General features: G+C 38.8%; 1 protein-coding gene across 3 annotated transcripts in view; it reads left to right on the top strand.

Moving 5' to 3' along the window:
* btbd10a (BTB (POZ) domain containing 10a) overlaps positions 1-18,660 on the top strand; it is a 42,587-nt gene extending 23,927 nt beyond the window's left edge. Inside the window, exons 1-8 of one of the 3 annotated variants that reach the window (XM_063000757.1) lie at positions 1,283-1,472; positions 4,993-5,183; positions 7,949-8,201; positions 10,597-10,699; positions 12,611-12,731; positions 13,072-13,269; positions 14,802-14,912; positions 16,261-18,660. In XM_063000757.1, coding sequence (XP_062856827.1) covers positions 1,348-1,472; positions 4,993-5,183; positions 7,949-8,201; positions 10,597-10,699; positions 12,611-12,731; positions 13,072-13,269; positions 14,802-14,912; positions 16,261-16,559 — 1,401 coding nt within the window. In that variant the 5' untranslated portion in view covers positions 1,283-1,347 and the 3' untranslated portion in view covers positions 16,560-18,660. Of the gene's footprint in view, positions 1-1,282; positions 1,473-4,992; positions 5,184-7,948; positions 8,202-10,596; positions 10,700-12,610; positions 12,732-13,071; positions 13,270-14,801; positions 14,913-16,260 lie in introns of those variants that run through there. The other 2 variants (XM_063000759.1, XM_063000758.1) reach the window with 2 other exon arrangements.
* Positions 18,661-18,918: the final 258 nt, after the last annotated feature.

The following is an 18,918-nucleotide window of genomic DNA, read 5'->3' as shown; positions in this document are numbered from 1 at the left end:
CTATCTAATCTATCTGTCTGTCTGTCTCTGTCTATCTATCTAATCTATCTATCTGTCTGTCTATCTAATCTATCTGTCTGTCTGTCTATCTGTCTGTCTGTATCTATCTTGTCTGTCTGTCTATCTAATCTATCTATCTGTCTGTCTAATCTATCTGTCTGTCTGTCTAATCTATCTGTCTGTCTGTCTATCTAATCTATCTGTCTGTCTGTCGTCTGTCTGTCTATCTAATCTATCTGTCTATCTAATCTATCTGTCTGTCTGTCTATCTGTCTGTCTGTCTGTCTATCTAATCTATCTATCTGTCTGTCTGTCTATCTAATCTATCTAATTATCTATCTGTCTATCTAATCTATCTATCTGTCTATCTAATCTATCTATCTGTCTGTCTATCTGTCTGTCTGTCTATCTAATCTATCTATCTGTCTATCTAATCTATCTATCTGTCTGTCTATCTGTCTGTCTGTCTAATCTATCTATCTGTCTGTCGTCTGTCTCTAATCTATCTGTCTGTCTATCTAATCTGTCTGTCTGTCTATCTGTCTGTCGTCTGTCTATCTAATCTATCTGTCTGTCTATCTAATCTGTCTGTCTGTCTGTCTATCTAATCTATCTGTCTATCTAATCTATCTATCTGTCTGTCTATCTAATCTATCTGTCTGTCTGTCTCTGTCTATCTATCTAATCTATCTATCTGTCTGTCTATCTAATCTATCTGTCTGTCTATCTGTCTGTCTGTATCTATCTTGTCTGTCTGTCTATCTAATCTATCTATCTGTCTGTCTAATCTATCTGTCTGTGTCTAATCTATCTGTCTGTCTATCTAATCTATCTGTCTATCTAATCTATCTATCTGTCTGTCTATCTAATCTATCTGTCTGTCTGTATCTATCTTGTCTGTCTGTCTATCTATCTATCTGTCTGTCTGTCTGTCTGTATCTATCTTGTCTATCTATCTATCTATCTATCTATCTATCTATCTATCTATCTATCTATCTATCTATCTATCTATCTATCTATCTATCCATGGGCAAAATTCCCAAATCGATCCCCTAAATCCCAAGATCTTGGAAAAAATCGCAAGGAGTAGCAACACTGGTCAGAACTTTATAACTATGGAACCGATTCTGTTTTAAAGGAGTCGTTTAAAACGAATCTGCTGATTCACTGGTGAATCACGCTTCACTACTCTCCGGTGGCGGGTTTTTATATCTCGCGCTACGTCAGCAAGGCAGCAACCAGTCATTCATGCTCGATCCGCTCCGTCAGATGAGAGAGGTCGCGCCGAGCGGGTAGCACTGATGCAGTGGAGGCTCGGGATGTGAATTATGCTAAAGTTGGGGAGGAATGCTCGAGGATGCGGAGCCCCGCACCAAGCCCTCGTGGTGTGAAGGTGCGCAGGTGCTGTGCGCTTGTCTGCCACCGCTGCTGCCCCGCTGCTTTGTCTTCAGTGTGAAGAGCGACACACGCGGGTAGGTGCAGTTCACTCCGCTTTCAGGAACAAAGGATCCAGTCGGTGTTACTCCTGCATGCGTGTTCACGTCTGATCAGACGTCTTAGCTCAGCTACGATCTGTAATAGAATGAATAACGGATCCTCGTGTTGTCTTTGTTCTGTATGTCATTCATATCTGACCGATGTAACCCCAGTCGATCCGTTAAGCATTAAGAGCAGAGCAGTGGACAGTCCTATCGATTCTGCTTTGTCTTTAAGAAACCAAACGCGCTGCACTTTTTTTTGTTACTCTAAAAGACTGAATTAATTCTGCTGCTTGTAAAACCATAGTGCTTCATAAATAAACCTGTCTGTGTCCTGACAATGGGTGTGCGGAACCGACTGTGTCACTTTTGACAGGACAAGAGAACAAAGTGGGCTGGGACGCGGTGGGTGTGGAGAGGGGTGCTGAACAAAGGATCAAATGTAGTGTGATCATTTTTTAAATGCTTGCCATTAGGGGTCACATTTAAAAATATATATTATATTAATAAATCTTTCAGTATAACCATGCCAGTGTTGATACAATACAGGCGTCCTGGCAGCAATCAAAGATTGGCTATGGCTAAATGACACACACGATACACTATTTGTATGCAACAACTTACAAATGTAGTTTTTATCAATACATATGGTACCAACTGGTTTGCACTCGTTTTAAGTGTATAAATGTACTAATAATGTGCATGCAATTTAAAATCTAATGTTAGGGCGGCACGAAGGTCCTGGGTGATCCCCAGGTTGATCCCCAGGTGGAGCAGTCCAGGTCCTTTCTGTGTGGAGTTTGCATGTTCTCCCCATGTCTGCGTGGGTTTCCTCCGGGAGCTCCGGTTTTCTCCTACAGTCCAAACACATGCAAGTGAGGTGAATTGGGGATACAAAATTCTCCATGACTGTGTTTGACATTAAACTTGTGAACTGATGAATTCTGTGTAACGAGTAACTACCGTTTCTGTCGTGAATGTAACCAAAGTGTAAAACATGACGTTAAAATCCTAATAAATAAATAAGAAAATCTAACGTTAAGTAAAGTGAGATTTGATATGCTTCCCCCAAATCTAGTTATGTCCAATTGAAGCTTTCTCTTGCCACTGCTGCGACCCCACCTTGATCAAGGAGGTGCTGAGGCTGTCATCTGCCCCCTCTGACACGCACACGGCCGCCAGCACTTCTTTTCACCTGCTGGGGCGGGGTCTCACAGTGTGCAGAGAGCCACGCACTGCCATCTGTGATCAGCCGTACCCTGTGCAAGTGCCTTGACTGGTCTAATGATAAGGAACCCTTTTTCATCCGTTCAGCCAATCATGTGTCTGTGTAGGGTCCCAGCTGGCTGATTACATGCTTCTGTAATAAAACTTGATTTATTAAACCCTTGTATTTGTTTGGATTTTTCTTTAATACCTGTGGCCCACAGGTCTGTGTCATATTACGAAATACACTACATGGTTAAAACATGTGGACACCCCTCCCAATTATTGCAGTTAGTTGTTTTCAACACACCCATTGCTATTATGTATATGAAATAAACCATATGCCACCACATTTGTGGCCACAGCTTGGAAAAGGCTTTTTTCTATTCCAGCATGACTGTGCCATTGTTCACAATGTGACATCTGTAAAGATTTGTTTCTGTGTTTGTTTACTTGCTCATTGGCTCAACAGTAGTAAATTTGCATTGATTGGGCTTGAACCAGCAACCAAATGTTGACTAAATGGGCACAGTTTTAAACAGACATGTTTCATTTATTATTAGATTTCTCTAAAGACAAAAACCTTGTAAAAGTAAGTATACTGTCCTCCATTTAACATTTTAAAGGTAGGTTTTTAGTGATATACTGTGATGGATGTAAGAATTTGCATGTACATACTGGAACAGAGTTTGTCTAAATCACTCACATTGGTTAATTTATTTTATGTAATAATGATGTTGGTGACTTTACTAATTTATAAGAATCCTTAATAATATATATAATGGTGTACTTTATTTTAATTATGCCAGTCCTGTTTGTCAATTTTGCATTTATTTACACTATAAAAGAAGTGAAACTGGATTGAAAAATATGGTGAAATATGTCCAATATAATAATTGATTGTTATATTGATATCACATAGTGCCATAGCTGGCTCTATAAACGACTCTTGAATGATTCTGTTGTGGAAGAAATCATTAAGCCATCCAACAATCTGCCTGCGTGGGTCTTTTTTTTTTATATGAGCACTATTTCCAGCCTCTTCATCACTTATTTAACCAGCAGACTTTGCAACCTGTGAACGCTTGACTGGGTCTGCATTTGCAGCTGGCCAGTCTTGTGTAGGTAGAGAAGAAACAAGTAGATATTTAACTATGTGGGAAAGATAAATGAGAAAATCTGATCTTCATTCTTAATGCCAGCTCTGTTCTTCTCCTCTCTGCTTTTGCCCAAAGCTTTTCTTCAGCGTCATCATATTGTGTAATTTGGTCCCTGAAGGAGACACTTTTTTATTAAAAGGACTTGGGCTCTGCAGCAAGGTGTGGTTGCTTTCAGGGATTGTGTTGATAAATTTGCCCTAAACGCACATTTACACTGGCTAATGTTGCATTATTTATGTTGTCCAATATACGCTTTAATTGCAATAGTCTCTGTAGTGTTACAAAACGAGACACAAAGGATCAGTAATGTTACATGTACAGTACATACTTTTATATGTTCATTTACCTATCAAGTTTTTCTCACCCTAAACTGGTATTTAAAACAGCGTCAACAGTCTTTATGTGGTACAGTTACATTTTCAAGGGCACCACCATACATTTTCAACATTGTGTCCCATTACTATTTCGCAGCAGTGCTCTGAGTATTTTATGCCAGTGTCAGCTTATTGTTGCCCTCAGCAAAAAATACTGCTTGATTTTCAGTATGCGTTCCCACCAAAGTTGCCCCCCATACAATTTATGACTTTTTGCCTTTTTATTTCTCATTTACTGCCTGGAAAAAGTGTGGCGACACACACCTTGTCCTATTTTGTTATAAAACGGTCTATAACATTCCACAATATCAAATCCTCAAAATGTCCCTGTTTTTTTTCCATTAATGAGGATATTTGTGCTCACTACCCATCACACATATTTACACATTGTTTAGTTGTTGCAAATTAACAAAAATGTGATTATTCATTAAAAAATTAAGAAGCTGTCCGCATGCTTTTGGCTGGAGTTGTACAAAGTTGGCAGGTTATGTGAACCTACCTTGTGGGTGCACTTATTGTCTGTTTTTATCAGGTACACCTGCCATATGTGTTCACTTTGATGCTATACATCAATGAAAAGGGATCGTCATTGGGTGTTGAACCACTCTCAGCACAGGAGTGGCACTGGCATAACGGCGTTAGACATTGTTGTACTGGGATGGACATATGAGAAACACTGTGTATTATGTTTGTTCTAAATCTCGTATTGCCTTAGTGTATGTGACTGTAGTGTATGTGACTGACTGGGTGATGTTTGTTTCCTTTTCTTTAAAGCAGCAGCAGTCGATTGCGGGGATTTCAGTTGCAGAACGAAGCAGTGAGAATGAGTGTGCATGGGGCCGAGCTCTGCAGGGAGAGGCGTCGCTCTGGAGATCGTTCCAGGGATTCATCACACGAAAGGGCCGAGGGCCAACTCACGCCCTGCATCAGGAATGTTACCTCCCCTACACGCCAGCAGCTCAGTGGTAATACTAGCAGAGCTTTGAATTGTGTGTCTGTACAAATTAATTAGGGGTGAAACAATACAAAAATGTAATGGTTTGATTTATCAAATATTTAAAATTAGTTCAGTAGCAAAAAGTATATGACACCCCACCTTAGGTGTTGTAGCCACACTCATAGTTCTAGTTTTTCTGTCTGCTTTTGTTTTGTACTGTACTGTTAATTCTTTGTTGTATAATTCTACTGGGGCTTTAATTTCCTTCACGATCAATTAAGTATCTGTCTGTCTTTCTATCTGTCTTGTCTGTCTATCTGTCATAGCTTAGAGATGTGTATAAGCAGTTATAGAAATGTATATGCATCCAATTATCTGGCAGATCTTTTCTGTATCAGCTTGACTTAACCCCTGTTTACCAAGTGATAAGGTTTGATGGCTTTGGTGAGGATGAGTGTCACGGACCTGCACAGAGCCCTGACCTGAACCCCACTGAACAGTATTGGAATGAAATGGAATGTAGATTGTAATCCAGGCCTTATCATCCACAGTTAGTTTAGTCTTGATTAAATGGGCAGAAATTCACACAGACACATTTCAAAATGTTATCAAAATCTTTCCCCAGAAGAGTGAAGACTGTTAAATCTTGGTACTCAATGTCCATGGTTTTAAAAGTAAGATGCCATGGTTGAATGTCCAAATAGTTTTGTTTATACAACCCCTGGCAAAAATTATGGAATCACCACTCTTGGAAGATGTTCTGTCAATTGTTTAATTTTGTAGAAAAAAGATAAATCACAGACATGCCACAAAACTATCATTTTTCAAAATGTCAACCTTCTGGCTTTAAGAAACAATAAAAAAAAAGAAACAAATATAATAGTTGTGGTCAGTCACAATTGCTTTTTTTAGATCAAGTAGAGGAAAAAAATATGGAATCACTCAAATCTGAGGAAAAAATTATGGAATCACTCTGTAATTTGCAGTTTAAAAACAAAACATCTGCAGCAGATTAGATTTGCTAATTATTCTTCAGTTTAAAAAGAGTGCTTACACCTCGGAGAGCTGTTGCACAAAGCAGATTGTCATGAATCATGGTTCCAACACAAGATATGTCAGTTGAAACAAATGAGAGGATTATAAAACTCCTTCAAGAAGATAAATCATTGTGGAATGTCGCAAAAGATGTTGGTTGTTCCCAGTAAGCTGTGTTTAAAATCTGGACCAAGTACAAACAAAATGGGAAGGTTGTAAAAGGGAAGCACTGGTAGACCAAGTAAGACATCAAAGCATCAAGATAGAAAACTTAAAGCAATATGTCTTGAAAACAGAAAATGCACAACAAAACAAATGAGAAACAAGTGGCCAGAAAGTGGAGTCAATGTCTGTGACTGAACTGTAAGAAATCACCTAAAAGAAATGGGATTTACATACAGAAAAGCCAAACAAAAGCCATCATTAACACCTAAAAAGAAAAGAACAAGGTTAAAGTAGGCTAAAGAAAAGCAATCGTGGACTGTGGGTGACTGGATAAAAGTGATCTTCAGTGATGAATCACGAATCTGCATTGGGCAAGGTGATGATGCTGGAACTTTTGTTTGGTGTCTGTCCAATGAAATTTATGAAGATAACTGCCTAAAGAAAACATGTTAATTTCCACAGTTGTTGATGATATGGGCCTGCATGTCGGGTAAAGGCACAGGGGAGATGGTCTTCAATAAATGCCAAAGTCCACATTGAAATTTTGGACGCTTTTCTAATTCCATCGGTTGAAAGGATGTTTGGTGATGATGACTTCATTTTTCAAGATGATAATGCATCTTGCCATAGGGCAAAGGACGTGAAAACTTTCCTTCAAGAAAACATATAATGTCAATGGCATGGCCTGCAAATAGTCCGGATCTCAATCCATTTGAAAATCTCTGGTGGAAATTGAAGAAAATGGTCAATGACAAGGTTCCAACCTGCAAAGCTGATCTGGCAACAGCAAGAGACAGTTGAAGGCAGATTGATGAAGAATACTGTTTGTCATTAGTTAACTCCATGCCTCAGAGAGTTTAAACCATTATAAAAGCCAGAGGTGGTGCAACAAAATAATAATGGTGCAGTGTTTTCTAATGATTCCATAATTTTTTCCTCAGATTTCAGTGATTCCATATTTTTTTCCTCTACTTGATCTAAAAAAAAGCAATTGTGACTGACCACAACTATTATATTTGTTTCTTTTTTTATTGTTTCTTAATGCCAGAAGGTTGACAGTTTGAGAAATGATAGTTTTGTGGCACGTCTGTGATTAATTTTTTTTCTACAAAATTAAACAATTGAAAGAACATCTTCCAAGAGTGGTGATTCCATAATTTTTGCCAGGGGTTGTATATATGTGTGTGTGTGTATATATATATATATATGTGTGTGTGTGTGTGTGTATATATACACACACACACTTTTTGACATCTCATTCTAGATCAGTAGATTAGATTAATTTCTATGCTTTTGGAAAGGCTTTCTACAAGATTTTAGATTTCAGTTTGTCTGTGGGAAGTATCGCTCATTCATCCAGTAGAGCATTTGTAAGGTCGGGCACTGATGATGGATGACACTGCCTGGCTCGCAATATACTTTCTATTTCATCCCAAAGGTGCTGGATGGGGTTGAGTTCAGGGATCTGTGCGGGCCAGTCAAGTTCTTCCACTCCATCTCACCCATTTATGTCTTTTTGGACCCCAGACACACACACACACCCTAGATTTTCATTCATGGATGTTTAATTGTTTTTTCTATTTGTCATGTCAGATCGAGAGAGGGAAGCAGGCTCTTGGTCAAGGTCTGCGAGTCCCAGGCCTCAGAAAGGCTGCTCTTCCGGTTCCTTCTGCCCTGATTCCCACAGTAAATCTCATGGCTCGGACATGATTTATGTCTATGAAAATGCTAAGGATGGCACTCGCAGTGTGAGGACTGCAGAGCGGGTCACTCTCATCGTGGATAATACGCACTTTGTTGTTGACCCGGCGATCTTCACGGCTCAGCCGAACACCATGCTCGGCAGGTAAGGCTGCCAACCTGATTTTGCATGTGTAATATTTTGTGTTTGCTTAAATGTGGTTTTGTACTTCGGACTGGTTTAAAACATCAACCTGTTTGTTATGATTTTTCTGGGATCACATCTGTTCTGAAATAATAAGCCTCAATTCTTTTTTACATCTTTTTACTACCGCTTTAAATTTACTTGTCAAAATCCACTGGGTCACACATTCATACACACCTTACTAATACCTCATCATTATTAACTCATTAAAAGGACTAAGTAGCCTCTAAGGACATTTCATTTGATCAGAATGATCAATAATTTGACAAGGACACTGTGTCATTGATACAAGAGAGGACTCAACATGAAGCCAATTTTAGAACCTGACTGCCGCCTGAAACCCGCTATGTTCAGTAATACACCCGATCCAGTGTCCGCAGATCAATTTTGTAATTTGAACCAATTCAATTTAAATAAAATCCACATTTTGACCTGCTAAGACAGCTAATGCAGCTATTTACATATTAGACATTAATATTAACCTGTACACTGCAAAGTAAGTCTATTGTTAGCATTGAAATAGATCAGTAGTGCAGTGTTGTTAACATTTACATGTACGGCATTTAGCAGACATTTTTATGCAATTGTGACTGTTTACAGTTCAAGCAGTTTAGAGTTAAGGGTCTTGCTCAGGGACCCAACATACAGTTTTAATTTTAATTAATTGAGTTTTAATAAACAAAGTCTGATTTTGTTATTTAAAATAACAATGGCTCTGGTGTGTGAATTTGATTTGGTTTTTCAAAGTTCAACGTTGAGCAGAAAAATATGGCACATGCAACATTTTGTGTTGTCTGTCTAAAAATACTAAATCTAAATGCAAACAGTTACTGTAATATAAAACGCCAGATTCCATGCTGGAGGAGTTTGGCTTTATTGCAGACTTCCACTGCCAAATGACAAGTTAAAATGAAAACAGCTAAACTGCTTAACTAGGGATGTAACGATACACTCTACCCATGATGCGATACGATGATTCACAATACTGGGTTCACTACGATTTTTCCCCCAATTTTTTTAAACAAAATGAAATTACAGACAAATTATGACAGTTTCCTTTTATTATTTCTCTTTAAAAAAAATAAAATACTGTATTTGTTATCTTTTATTTATCTAAATAATGAATAATAAATGAATAATACAAATAAAGAAAGTATTCTGACATAAATAAATTTGGCTGAAAAATTCCGAACCTGGCAACCCTGTAGTGCCGTCAACCAGGCGAGGTGAATAGCGCCAGTGCCCTCTGCTATGTAAAGTGAATATCGATTCATCTTAAATAAATAACCGATTCAGATCGTGGCACATGTGCACTGATTTTTAACTGTCTTGTGGTGCATCGTTGCATCCCTATGCTTAACACTTGTTTACTTTAATTTAGTCTATATAGCAACCAGGATTGTTAACAATTAACCAATAAAAGAAGCCCTAGTTTGGTTAATGTTGTTGGATAAAAGCAGCTTTCCTCATAGTGTTTTCTGATGAGCACCTTTTTTCTACACATGGTGTTTTTCTCTGTGTTTACTCAGTTTACTTTTTTGTGGTTGGATGATTTGGGAGCACATAAAGCACAGAAAAACCTTTTCCTAATTACGTTGTACCATCAGGCAGTCAGACCAAGATTACGCTCCATAAGACCAAAAGTATGTAGACACTAACCATGAGCTTGTTTGACATCTCATTCCAACGCCATTGGCTTTGACATTGAGTTTGGCTGTTAGGAGGCTGTAACAGCCTCCACTTCTCTACAAAGCCATTCTACCAGGTTTTGGGCTCCGGTTTCCTCCCACAGTCCAAAGACATGCAAGTGAGGTGAATTGGAGATACAAAATTGTCCATGACTGTGTTCGATATAACCTTGTGTGAACTGATGAACCTTGTGTAATGGGTAACTACCTGTCCTGTCATTAATGTAACCAAAGTGTAAAACATGACGTTAAAATCCTAATAAACAAACAAGGTTTTGAAGTGTCTCTGTGAGAGTTTGTGTGCATTTAACCAAAAGAATGTTTGTGAATTCAGACACTGATGTTGTACAAGAAGACCTGAAGGCTTTTGGTCTACGTTTCTATTCATCCCAAATATTTTATGTATAATTCTCCGACATTGTACTTCAAAATAGTACTTTCGAACAGCTATTCCGATAAGGATTAAAGGCCTCCTTCAAATTTGCTCTTTGAAATGAATATACTATTACCAACTGCTTCCTAAACTCACCTTAACCAATCAGCATTTTCACCATGAATTTGAATTTTGATATATGTGTGTGTGTGTGTGTGTATGTGTCAACTCTGCAAATATGTTTCTGTGCATTATTAAGCAAATGAAATTATTTTCCAATGTCACATTTTTTCAGAATGTTTGGAGCTGGCAGGGAGTACAACTTCACCCGACCCAATGAGAAGGGCGAGTATGAGGTTGCTGAGGGGATCAGCTCGACTGTGTTCCGCGCTATCCTGGTGAGCGCTCTGATTTAAAAACATTTGTTGTTGAGGTTTAGAATATCATACAGTTACTTTACAGTAAATTGATTCATTATTGGATGGACCGCTGTATTATAATACGCATAGCTTCAGCATACAGTGCCCTTAAAAGGTCAGTGTAGTGTTTCAACTTTTGCTTTTAGATTTTCGTTTTCAAGCAGCACAATGTCCTGCAGTTTCTGTTAACCAAGAGTCTTTTTTTTGGTGTAATGTTTATGGATAAATTTCACTTACTGCCTCTGGGTATTTGTTCTAATATTGTTATTTAGACCTTGTTTCTGCTTGCCTCCTCTCTGTCCAGGATGTGATTACTTAATGCATTTGTACAGATGCTGAGTAAGAAGTGGACAGTTGGGATGAATAGGAAGTTGCATGCTTTCACAATCTGCCTGCTTTTGTCTTTAATTTTGGGGTTAATGAACATATTTAGTATGAAGCTCACTACTACTCACCCTAGGATCCAGGGTTGGATTTTTGTGACATTGCCATTAGCTGGTTGGGGCATCTACATATTGACTTGATTGGTTATGTTATGTACAATGGATTGGTGTCTCTCTGGGGTGTTACGGCATTGCACCTAGTGTTTTTGGGAAGCTGGACCCACTGCAATCCTGACGAGGATAAAGCGAATGTTGACAAAACATGAAAATAAAAGCAAAAGATGCATAAATTGGCCATTTTATAAACTACACTTTCTATTTATATATATCTAGATATATATCCCTCTTTTCTTTTAACTTTTGATAAGGTGTAGTTGTTTTTGATATGCTTAGACAGACCGTCTTTAGTCTGACTTCTGACAGTTTCACTTTATTCTGATGTCATATTTTTCATTGATCCAGTGTTACTTAGTATTAAATGTTCTGCTAAAAACCTAAAATGCCAACACATTTAGAATAGGTCAGCAATGCCTGCAGATGTATTCAATCTCATGAGCTTCTGATGAGTGGATCAGATCCACCTCTGTGTCATCTGAGCAGGAAAAAAAACATAAGAGTCAAGGAAATCTGATCATTTGTACAAAGCAGTTGACGTGGTCAATTTCACAAATTCGCTTACTTGCTTTTCAAGGCAGTTTCTAATCTGTTCTTAAATTCATGTACATTATTCATGTAACAACCCCCACCCTGTTTGTGTGTAAAAATATTCATAACATTAACTTGAATTGATCTACGTTTTTTTTTAATAACATGAGGATTTTAAAATTAATTTAATGTCAGTTTTTTACATATTGTGCGATACTCGCTCTTTTCAATATGTTTGCCTTAAATATTAAGACTAGTTTGGCAAGTAGGTCAATCCGTATGAAGTTGAGTCTCTGATTATGTTCTGCAGATGACCAGTGTAGTGTTACACAACTGTCATTGTTAGGATCAGCTCTGAACACAGCACGGCATGCTGCTATTTTCATTCAGGGACTATTCATGTGTCTCTGGAGGATAAGGCAAATTAAGAGTACACAAGGGAACAAGGTATCTATTTGACAGCAGTTTGTAAAGTAGTTTTTATGCTTTATTGCTTCACAATCGCCAAACTTGCAAATCTTCCAGTTTTCTTAAATAGGTTACTAAAGTCTTGTTTGTTCCTAAAGGTGCAAATGTGTTTCCACTCTTAGGAGAGTGGAAAAATGAGGGCAGGTTAAGTGCTTAGAGAAACACTCTATTCTTTTTGAGCTGCTGTTTTGGAGGAAGCATTTGGTCCCATGTTGTACATTTAAGTGGTTTGCAGGTTTGGCAGGATTTTACTTGGATATGCATGAGGGGGTGGAGGCAGCGCAGTGTATCTGACAGGCCATTTGCTCTGCGTGTGCGCGTGTGCTTGTTCAGCGCCTACAGTAATGGCTGCCTGTTTTGTTTTCCCTCATGTCTCGCTCTTTCTGCACGGCAGGATTACTACAAATCGGGGATAATCCGCTGCCCTGATGGGATCTCCATTCCTGAACTGAGGGAGGCATGTGACTACCTTTGCATCTCCTTTGACTACAGCACCATCAAGTGCAGAGACCTGAGTAAGTAACTAAGTATTTATCATGCATTGAGAATCAGATTGGAAGGGAGGGGGTTCTTGTTATCGGTTGCATGCCAGATAGGCTCATTAATGCAGCGTGCTGGGTGTCGGCATATGATGGATGCTTTCTGAGAATTAAAATAGGTCATTAGTTTCTGCTGTGCTTGTCTATGGGGGTGTGGCTGCAGTTTTTATTGATCTGATTGCATTGGGTGTTCATTCATGCTTGACTGATACCTTTTTACCTTTTGTGTTGTAGTTACGCAAAGCAGATGCTGCAATAAATAGTTATTAAAGAAACAGTCAAGTGTTTGTGAAACTGATATTTATATTTATATCAGGTGCACTGATGCACGAGCTGTCAAATGACGGAGCACGGCAGCAGTTTGAGTCATACCTGGAGGAGATGGTGCTGCCGTTGATGGTGGCCAGTGCTCAGAGCGGGGAACGGGAATGCCACGTGGTGGTGCTCACCGATGACGATGTTGTGGACTGGGATGAGGAGTACCCACCACAGATGGGGGAAGAATACTCTCAGAGTAAGTGAGCTCTTATTATATAAAAATCTTGTGACTAAAAAACATTGTCACACATTTATGTAGCCATGTGGCTGTTAATTGTTGCATGTGATCCAGCATTTGGGACTCAAGCCAGTTACCTTGAAAGAAAAAGTGTGTAATGGGAATGACTGCTAGCTAGCTGCTTGCTTAAAAAAAAATCCCAAAATAGGCTAGCTGTCTCTACTAGCCTATCCCATTTAACTGGTTCATTTTTCTCCGTTTTATTTATGGATTTTGGGGACCAGACAGTATACACAAGATGCCGTATTGGACATACTAGATTAACACACATGTACCTGATAAAAGACGAAGATGTCCCATATTGCGCAACATGCCAAACACAGATTACAATAAAACATTTAACGCTGGAGTGTATCATCTATAACCATGAAAGACAACAGATCTTATCAGCAAAAACCATAAAGGAACTCTTTACCAAGACAAAAGCAACAACACTCCTAAAATTCCTGTCATTAACAAAACTGAAGCAACACATAAATGAACATACATAGACAACAGACATAACCTCTCTAAGTCAAATGAAATAAGTAAATAAAAGACAGATTACGACCTTTCCTGCCATGAACATGGCCCAAAGGGCAGACATGGCGTTAAAAACTAAACACTAAATTAAACTATTTATGGATTTTGTCCTTTTTACTTAGCCGATTAGTTTTGCGCTGCTGTGTACCCCAGTCGTTTCATTGGCGACATAATTAAGGGGCAGAGCTGAAGCTCAGTCATGATCAAGTATTCCCAGGGTTGAGAGGGATAAGGGTCATGCTTCAGGAAAACAATGCCACAGAGTTAATTAACATCATAAAACAGTCTACATCACCAAATTCATAAAGCAAGCTTGTGTGTGTGTGTGTGTGTTGCGGCCTTATACAGTTCAAACAATTGAAGGTTAAGGACCTTGCTTAACAGTGGCAGCCTGGCAGATGTGGGGCTTGAAGTAGTGACCTTATGATTACTACAGCAGTACCTTAACTGCTGAGCTACCACAACTGAACACAGCCACTTACAACCCCCATCTCCCTCACCCACCTTGCTGTTTCACAGTGCACCTACACAGTCATTTATATAAATGTTTATGTGCTTTGTCCGTCCAATGCATCATCCCACAGCCACAGAGATACTCTACAGGGCCAACAGCCTGATTGGGTATTCCAGAAATACAAATATCTTGGTCTGTAGAGGTCCAGAGAGGTGGATATTTTGAGAAAAAAAGTCAGAACGGCAATTATAATTACATCAAATCTCATCTAACATCAGTACTGAAGCTCACAAATGTTATTTTGACTAAATGTGCACAAATTGCCCCAGACACATGCTAAATTCTTGTGAAATAAAGGATTATCCAGTGAGAGCTGTGAAATGTGGACCAACATTCCGTTTTGAAATGTAAATATGAGGATATGAAATAGTGACTTTACTGTACTCATTTTTTGATGTCAGTGATGAACACTGTCATTTCAGTAACCAGTTTTTTTCTTTTATTCCTTATGTAGTTATCTACAGCACAAAACTGTATCGGTTCTTCAAATACATTGAAAATCGGGACGTAGCCAAGTTGGTGTTAAAGGAGAGAGGATTAAAGAAAATCCGATTAGGCATTGAAGGTAAGAGATTGGGTTACGAGGTGGTTCAGGATGATTTCTTGCTAGGCAGAACTAATTGACCTATTAGAATATTACTGAAACTGGATCTGTGACATTTACACCATTATAAACTTCCTTCAGGTCTTTGAGGGGAAGTGAATTTCTGAACATGGTTCATGTGATATTGTAAGGGGCATTATGACTGGAGTTTAGAGATGGGACGATCGATCGGCTATGAATCGGTATCGGCCGATTTTTAATCAAAATATGCTATCGGCGATATTTCCTAAAAGTAGCCGATCCGATCGTGTGATATATAAAGATCACGTTAAGTTAACAGCTCAGTGGATTGATCCAGACTTTGAGCTACGAAGCACCAACCATCACATCACCATTCATCAACCATCGTACAAAAACCACAGTGAAAGCTCTTCATGACCTAAAATAACATCATTAACGTTGTGCATCATACATACGATGTAATTTTGCTGATTGTAATATTTACTTTAAAAAGATAATTCAACCCGGTCACATCTGAGTCGATTCTATCAGCACGTTATATAAACTCCTGGTTCACTTTGGTAAATCGTAAGCGGTTCTTACTTGTGATGTAGATGAGAACAGAAGACGTTACAGAGCCAATCAGAGGCAAAAGTTTATTCATTACCAAATTCGTTAGTTCAGGATCATCTGCTGAACTTTTAGGGTAATCAGAACTTTTAGCTCCACAGACGGAACGAGTCTGACTCGGTGACCGCTCTGTGGTAATAGCGGTTTAATTAAGCTTTTTAATTAAGCTTTTTAATGTAAGAAAGTCACACAAAATGTTCTGTAGTAGCTGGTGTTTATTTAAAACCACAGCATTTATTAATAACAGTAAAAACGGAGAGAGAAACTTACGCGTCACATTCGACTCCTGAATCAGAATCATTTAAAGCGACACTGTGAACAAAGCGTTTTTTTTTAAAGAAACACACACACGCTGTTGCTGTTCGGTTTATTTTCACTGTGAGGCTCTTTTTAAGTTTTTTTCAGACTAAACTGGATAACATTAAACCTGTGTGTGTGTGTGTGTGTGGTCAGTTAGACTAATAAGATATGTCTCCTGTGGGTGAAAAAAATAATTGTTTGGTTACTTTATTATTTACTGCTGATTTTGCGCTAAAAATTGCATGTCACCGCCCCCCCGATCGAAATCGACTATCGTCCGATTGCCCTGAAAGGAGATCGGAGATCGCAATCGTTGCCAAAAACCCCGATCGTCCCATCTCTACTGGAGTTAACATCATTAGCCCATCTATCAGGCTCTTACATGTTTTTTCAGTGGTCTGTACCTGATGCTCAGATTCTTCCCCTCTGCTTCTCCCAGGTTATCCCACCTACAAAGAGAAGGTAAAGAAACGTCCGGGCGGTCGGCCTGAGGTCATCTATAACTACGTACAGAGACCATTCATCCGCTTGAGCTGGGAGAAGGAGGAGGGGAAGAGCCGACACGTCGACTTCCAGTGTGTAAAGAGCAAATCGATCAGTAACCTGGCAGCCGCTGCTGCAGACACTCCTCACGATCAGATGGTGGCACTACATGCCGTCCCTCAGGTGGATGAACTTGACATCTTACCCAATCACCAACATCACCCTGATCCCGATGCTCCTGCGCCAGCCGTCTGAAACCCCTCAATCACATAGACACATTAATGCAGATTTGGGCAACCAAACCCTTGTTGCCTTTGCAAGCCCTTTTCCTGCCTCAGGAGCATCAGAGACTATAGTGCGGCTGCGTCAGGGCAGCCGAGAGCATGTAGTATTTTTGAGTGTGGTTAAGTGTCTCACATAGCTGTTGGATTTGAAAAGGATCCAAGCAAAACATTTCAAGTCCTCACTTGATGGTATACATGCAGTGTTGCCAGTGATCAATTGCTGTGTTTAGAGGGAAGCACCACTTCATAAAGAAATACTGTGATTATGTACTGATGTTTGGGTCAGTTTTTCACCAGGAGTCAACCTACTGCACAAGTCGACTCTTAAGCCATGGTCAAGTGTGTGCGGCCAGCTGTTGGCAATAGAGTTTGCAGTGTCCCAAACCATTGCCACTGATATGAAGCCATCCATGCTAGTTTGGGTTGTGGGCCATAACAGTGGCCAGAATTTGTGTCGTGCACTGCACCTTTTATAAAGCAATAATAGGTCTATATCATAGAAGTGTGGACTGCACAGTCATTTGTCTTGTGCTAGAAATTGCAGATGGCCTGCAGGTTGAGAAATCCAGATCTAGTGCAATGTTGATGAGAAAATAAACTAAAACGTGCATAGCAAGCAAACTACACCCAAAAGAGAAGAGACACAGAGAAGCTTATCTACTTAGCATTCTTACGTAACTTCTACTCTTTTGCTGAGGCTTGCTATATTTTTATAGTGAAATGGCTGATCAGAGAATTTAGAATGATTTAAGAGTATAAAAATAAAAGTTAGTGAACTGCATTCCACGGAACAAAATAGTTCACAAATCTGAATTCTTAAGGCCAGTTCGACCTGGACATTTTTTTATTATTATTATTTCAAACTGCTCTGTGTGAGATTTGTTACATGGGGCAGTTATATGTTAATTTCAAGTCAGATCTGATACCACACAGGTGACCTTGTTTTACACGTCATCTCAATTTTTTCAGCGTAAGTGAAGTATACACTTTATAGAAATTAATTGAAATCATTCAATCCCATGTGCACAATTTGAATTCTACAGCCTGTCTAGCTGCTGAGCAAAGCGTTTATACAATATGGTTTTAATTTTACCCAAATGTATTAAAACAGAAGCGTGTATCAAGTAGACAGCAGTGCATAAAGAACATGACCCTGTAAGAGATACCAGTGAAAGGATTTTGTCTTTCCAGTACTAAATAGTATTACACATCAAATATGTTGTTTTAATTTTTGATTGGTTATAAATTGGCCTCTTAAATGGCAGTACATAACCTCCTGTATTTTTGCAAAAATAGCTTCCAAATTACCAAACTCCACGTCATACTATTTAGTACTGTAGTATGCAGTTAGGAACAGACCTCTGTGATTTGGGGATTTCCAGGTGAAGCGATTGCCATCTAGTCATGATTAGAGTTTGTAATTTATTGTCAGCTTGGTATGTCAGGGTTTTCGGACTCTTAACAATGCAAGCATATAAACAGAAGAAGCAGTTAAACGTCATCAATTATTAATCAAACGCAGCACAATCTGTCTTGAACTGACACTTGAAAAAAGTCTCAACATTTCACTGTAGAATTATTCACTCCAGTGACCTAGATGAGTTTCACTGTTTAATATGTTGAATTAAGCCAATGTAGATCAGAATGAAGCGTTCTGGCTTGTTTGTTATGTTCAAATTATAGGACAGAAGTAGAACGAAGTCTGAGCCACCTAGCTGTGCTGCACGGCCTTTCAGCAATCAAATTGTACACAAGTGATGTCACACCTGTATTTAATGGTACTGGTTTTATTTATTCCTGTGTGTAGCAGCTGTGATGCCACTTTTTATGAATAACTTTTTGTTTTATAGTTTGTGATTTCAATAAAGGTATTAGTTTGCTGTGGTTTATTAACTAGGTATTTTTACACACCAAGTATTTTTAACAAGTGTTGATGGTTTTGCACTGGAGATTTGAAGCTATTGTGTGTTACCAGTTAAGCCTAATGTAAGCTGCATGTCCAATCACACTTGTCTATGAAACATTATATGGTTAATAAACATCTTAATAAACAAATGATTTTATCAAAATTATACAGATAAAACTGGAAATTTCTCATGAGCCGAATCAGTTCTTACATATAGCCTTTTCATTTACATTTTCAGCATTTATTATATACAGGGTGGGCCATTTATATGGATACATCTAAATAAAATGGGAATGGTTGGTGATATTAACTTCCTGTTTGTGGCACATTAGTATATGGGAGGGGGGAAACTTTTCAAGATGAGTGGTGACCATGGTGGCCATTTTGAAGTCGGCCATTTTGGATCCAACTTTAGTTTTTTTCA

This window comes from Trichomycterus rosablanca, chromosome 8 (genome assembly GCF_030014385.1).
Source record: "Trichomycterus rosablanca isolate fTriRos1 chromosome 8, fTriRos1.hap1, whole genome shotgun sequence".
In the NCBI taxonomy this organism is placed as follows: Eukaryota; Metazoa; Chordata; class Actinopteri; order Siluriformes; family Trichomycteridae; genus Trichomycterus; species Trichomycterus rosablanca.
Note: the sequence above shows the minus strand (reverse complement) of the source record. Positions and strands in the feature narration are given on the sequence as shown.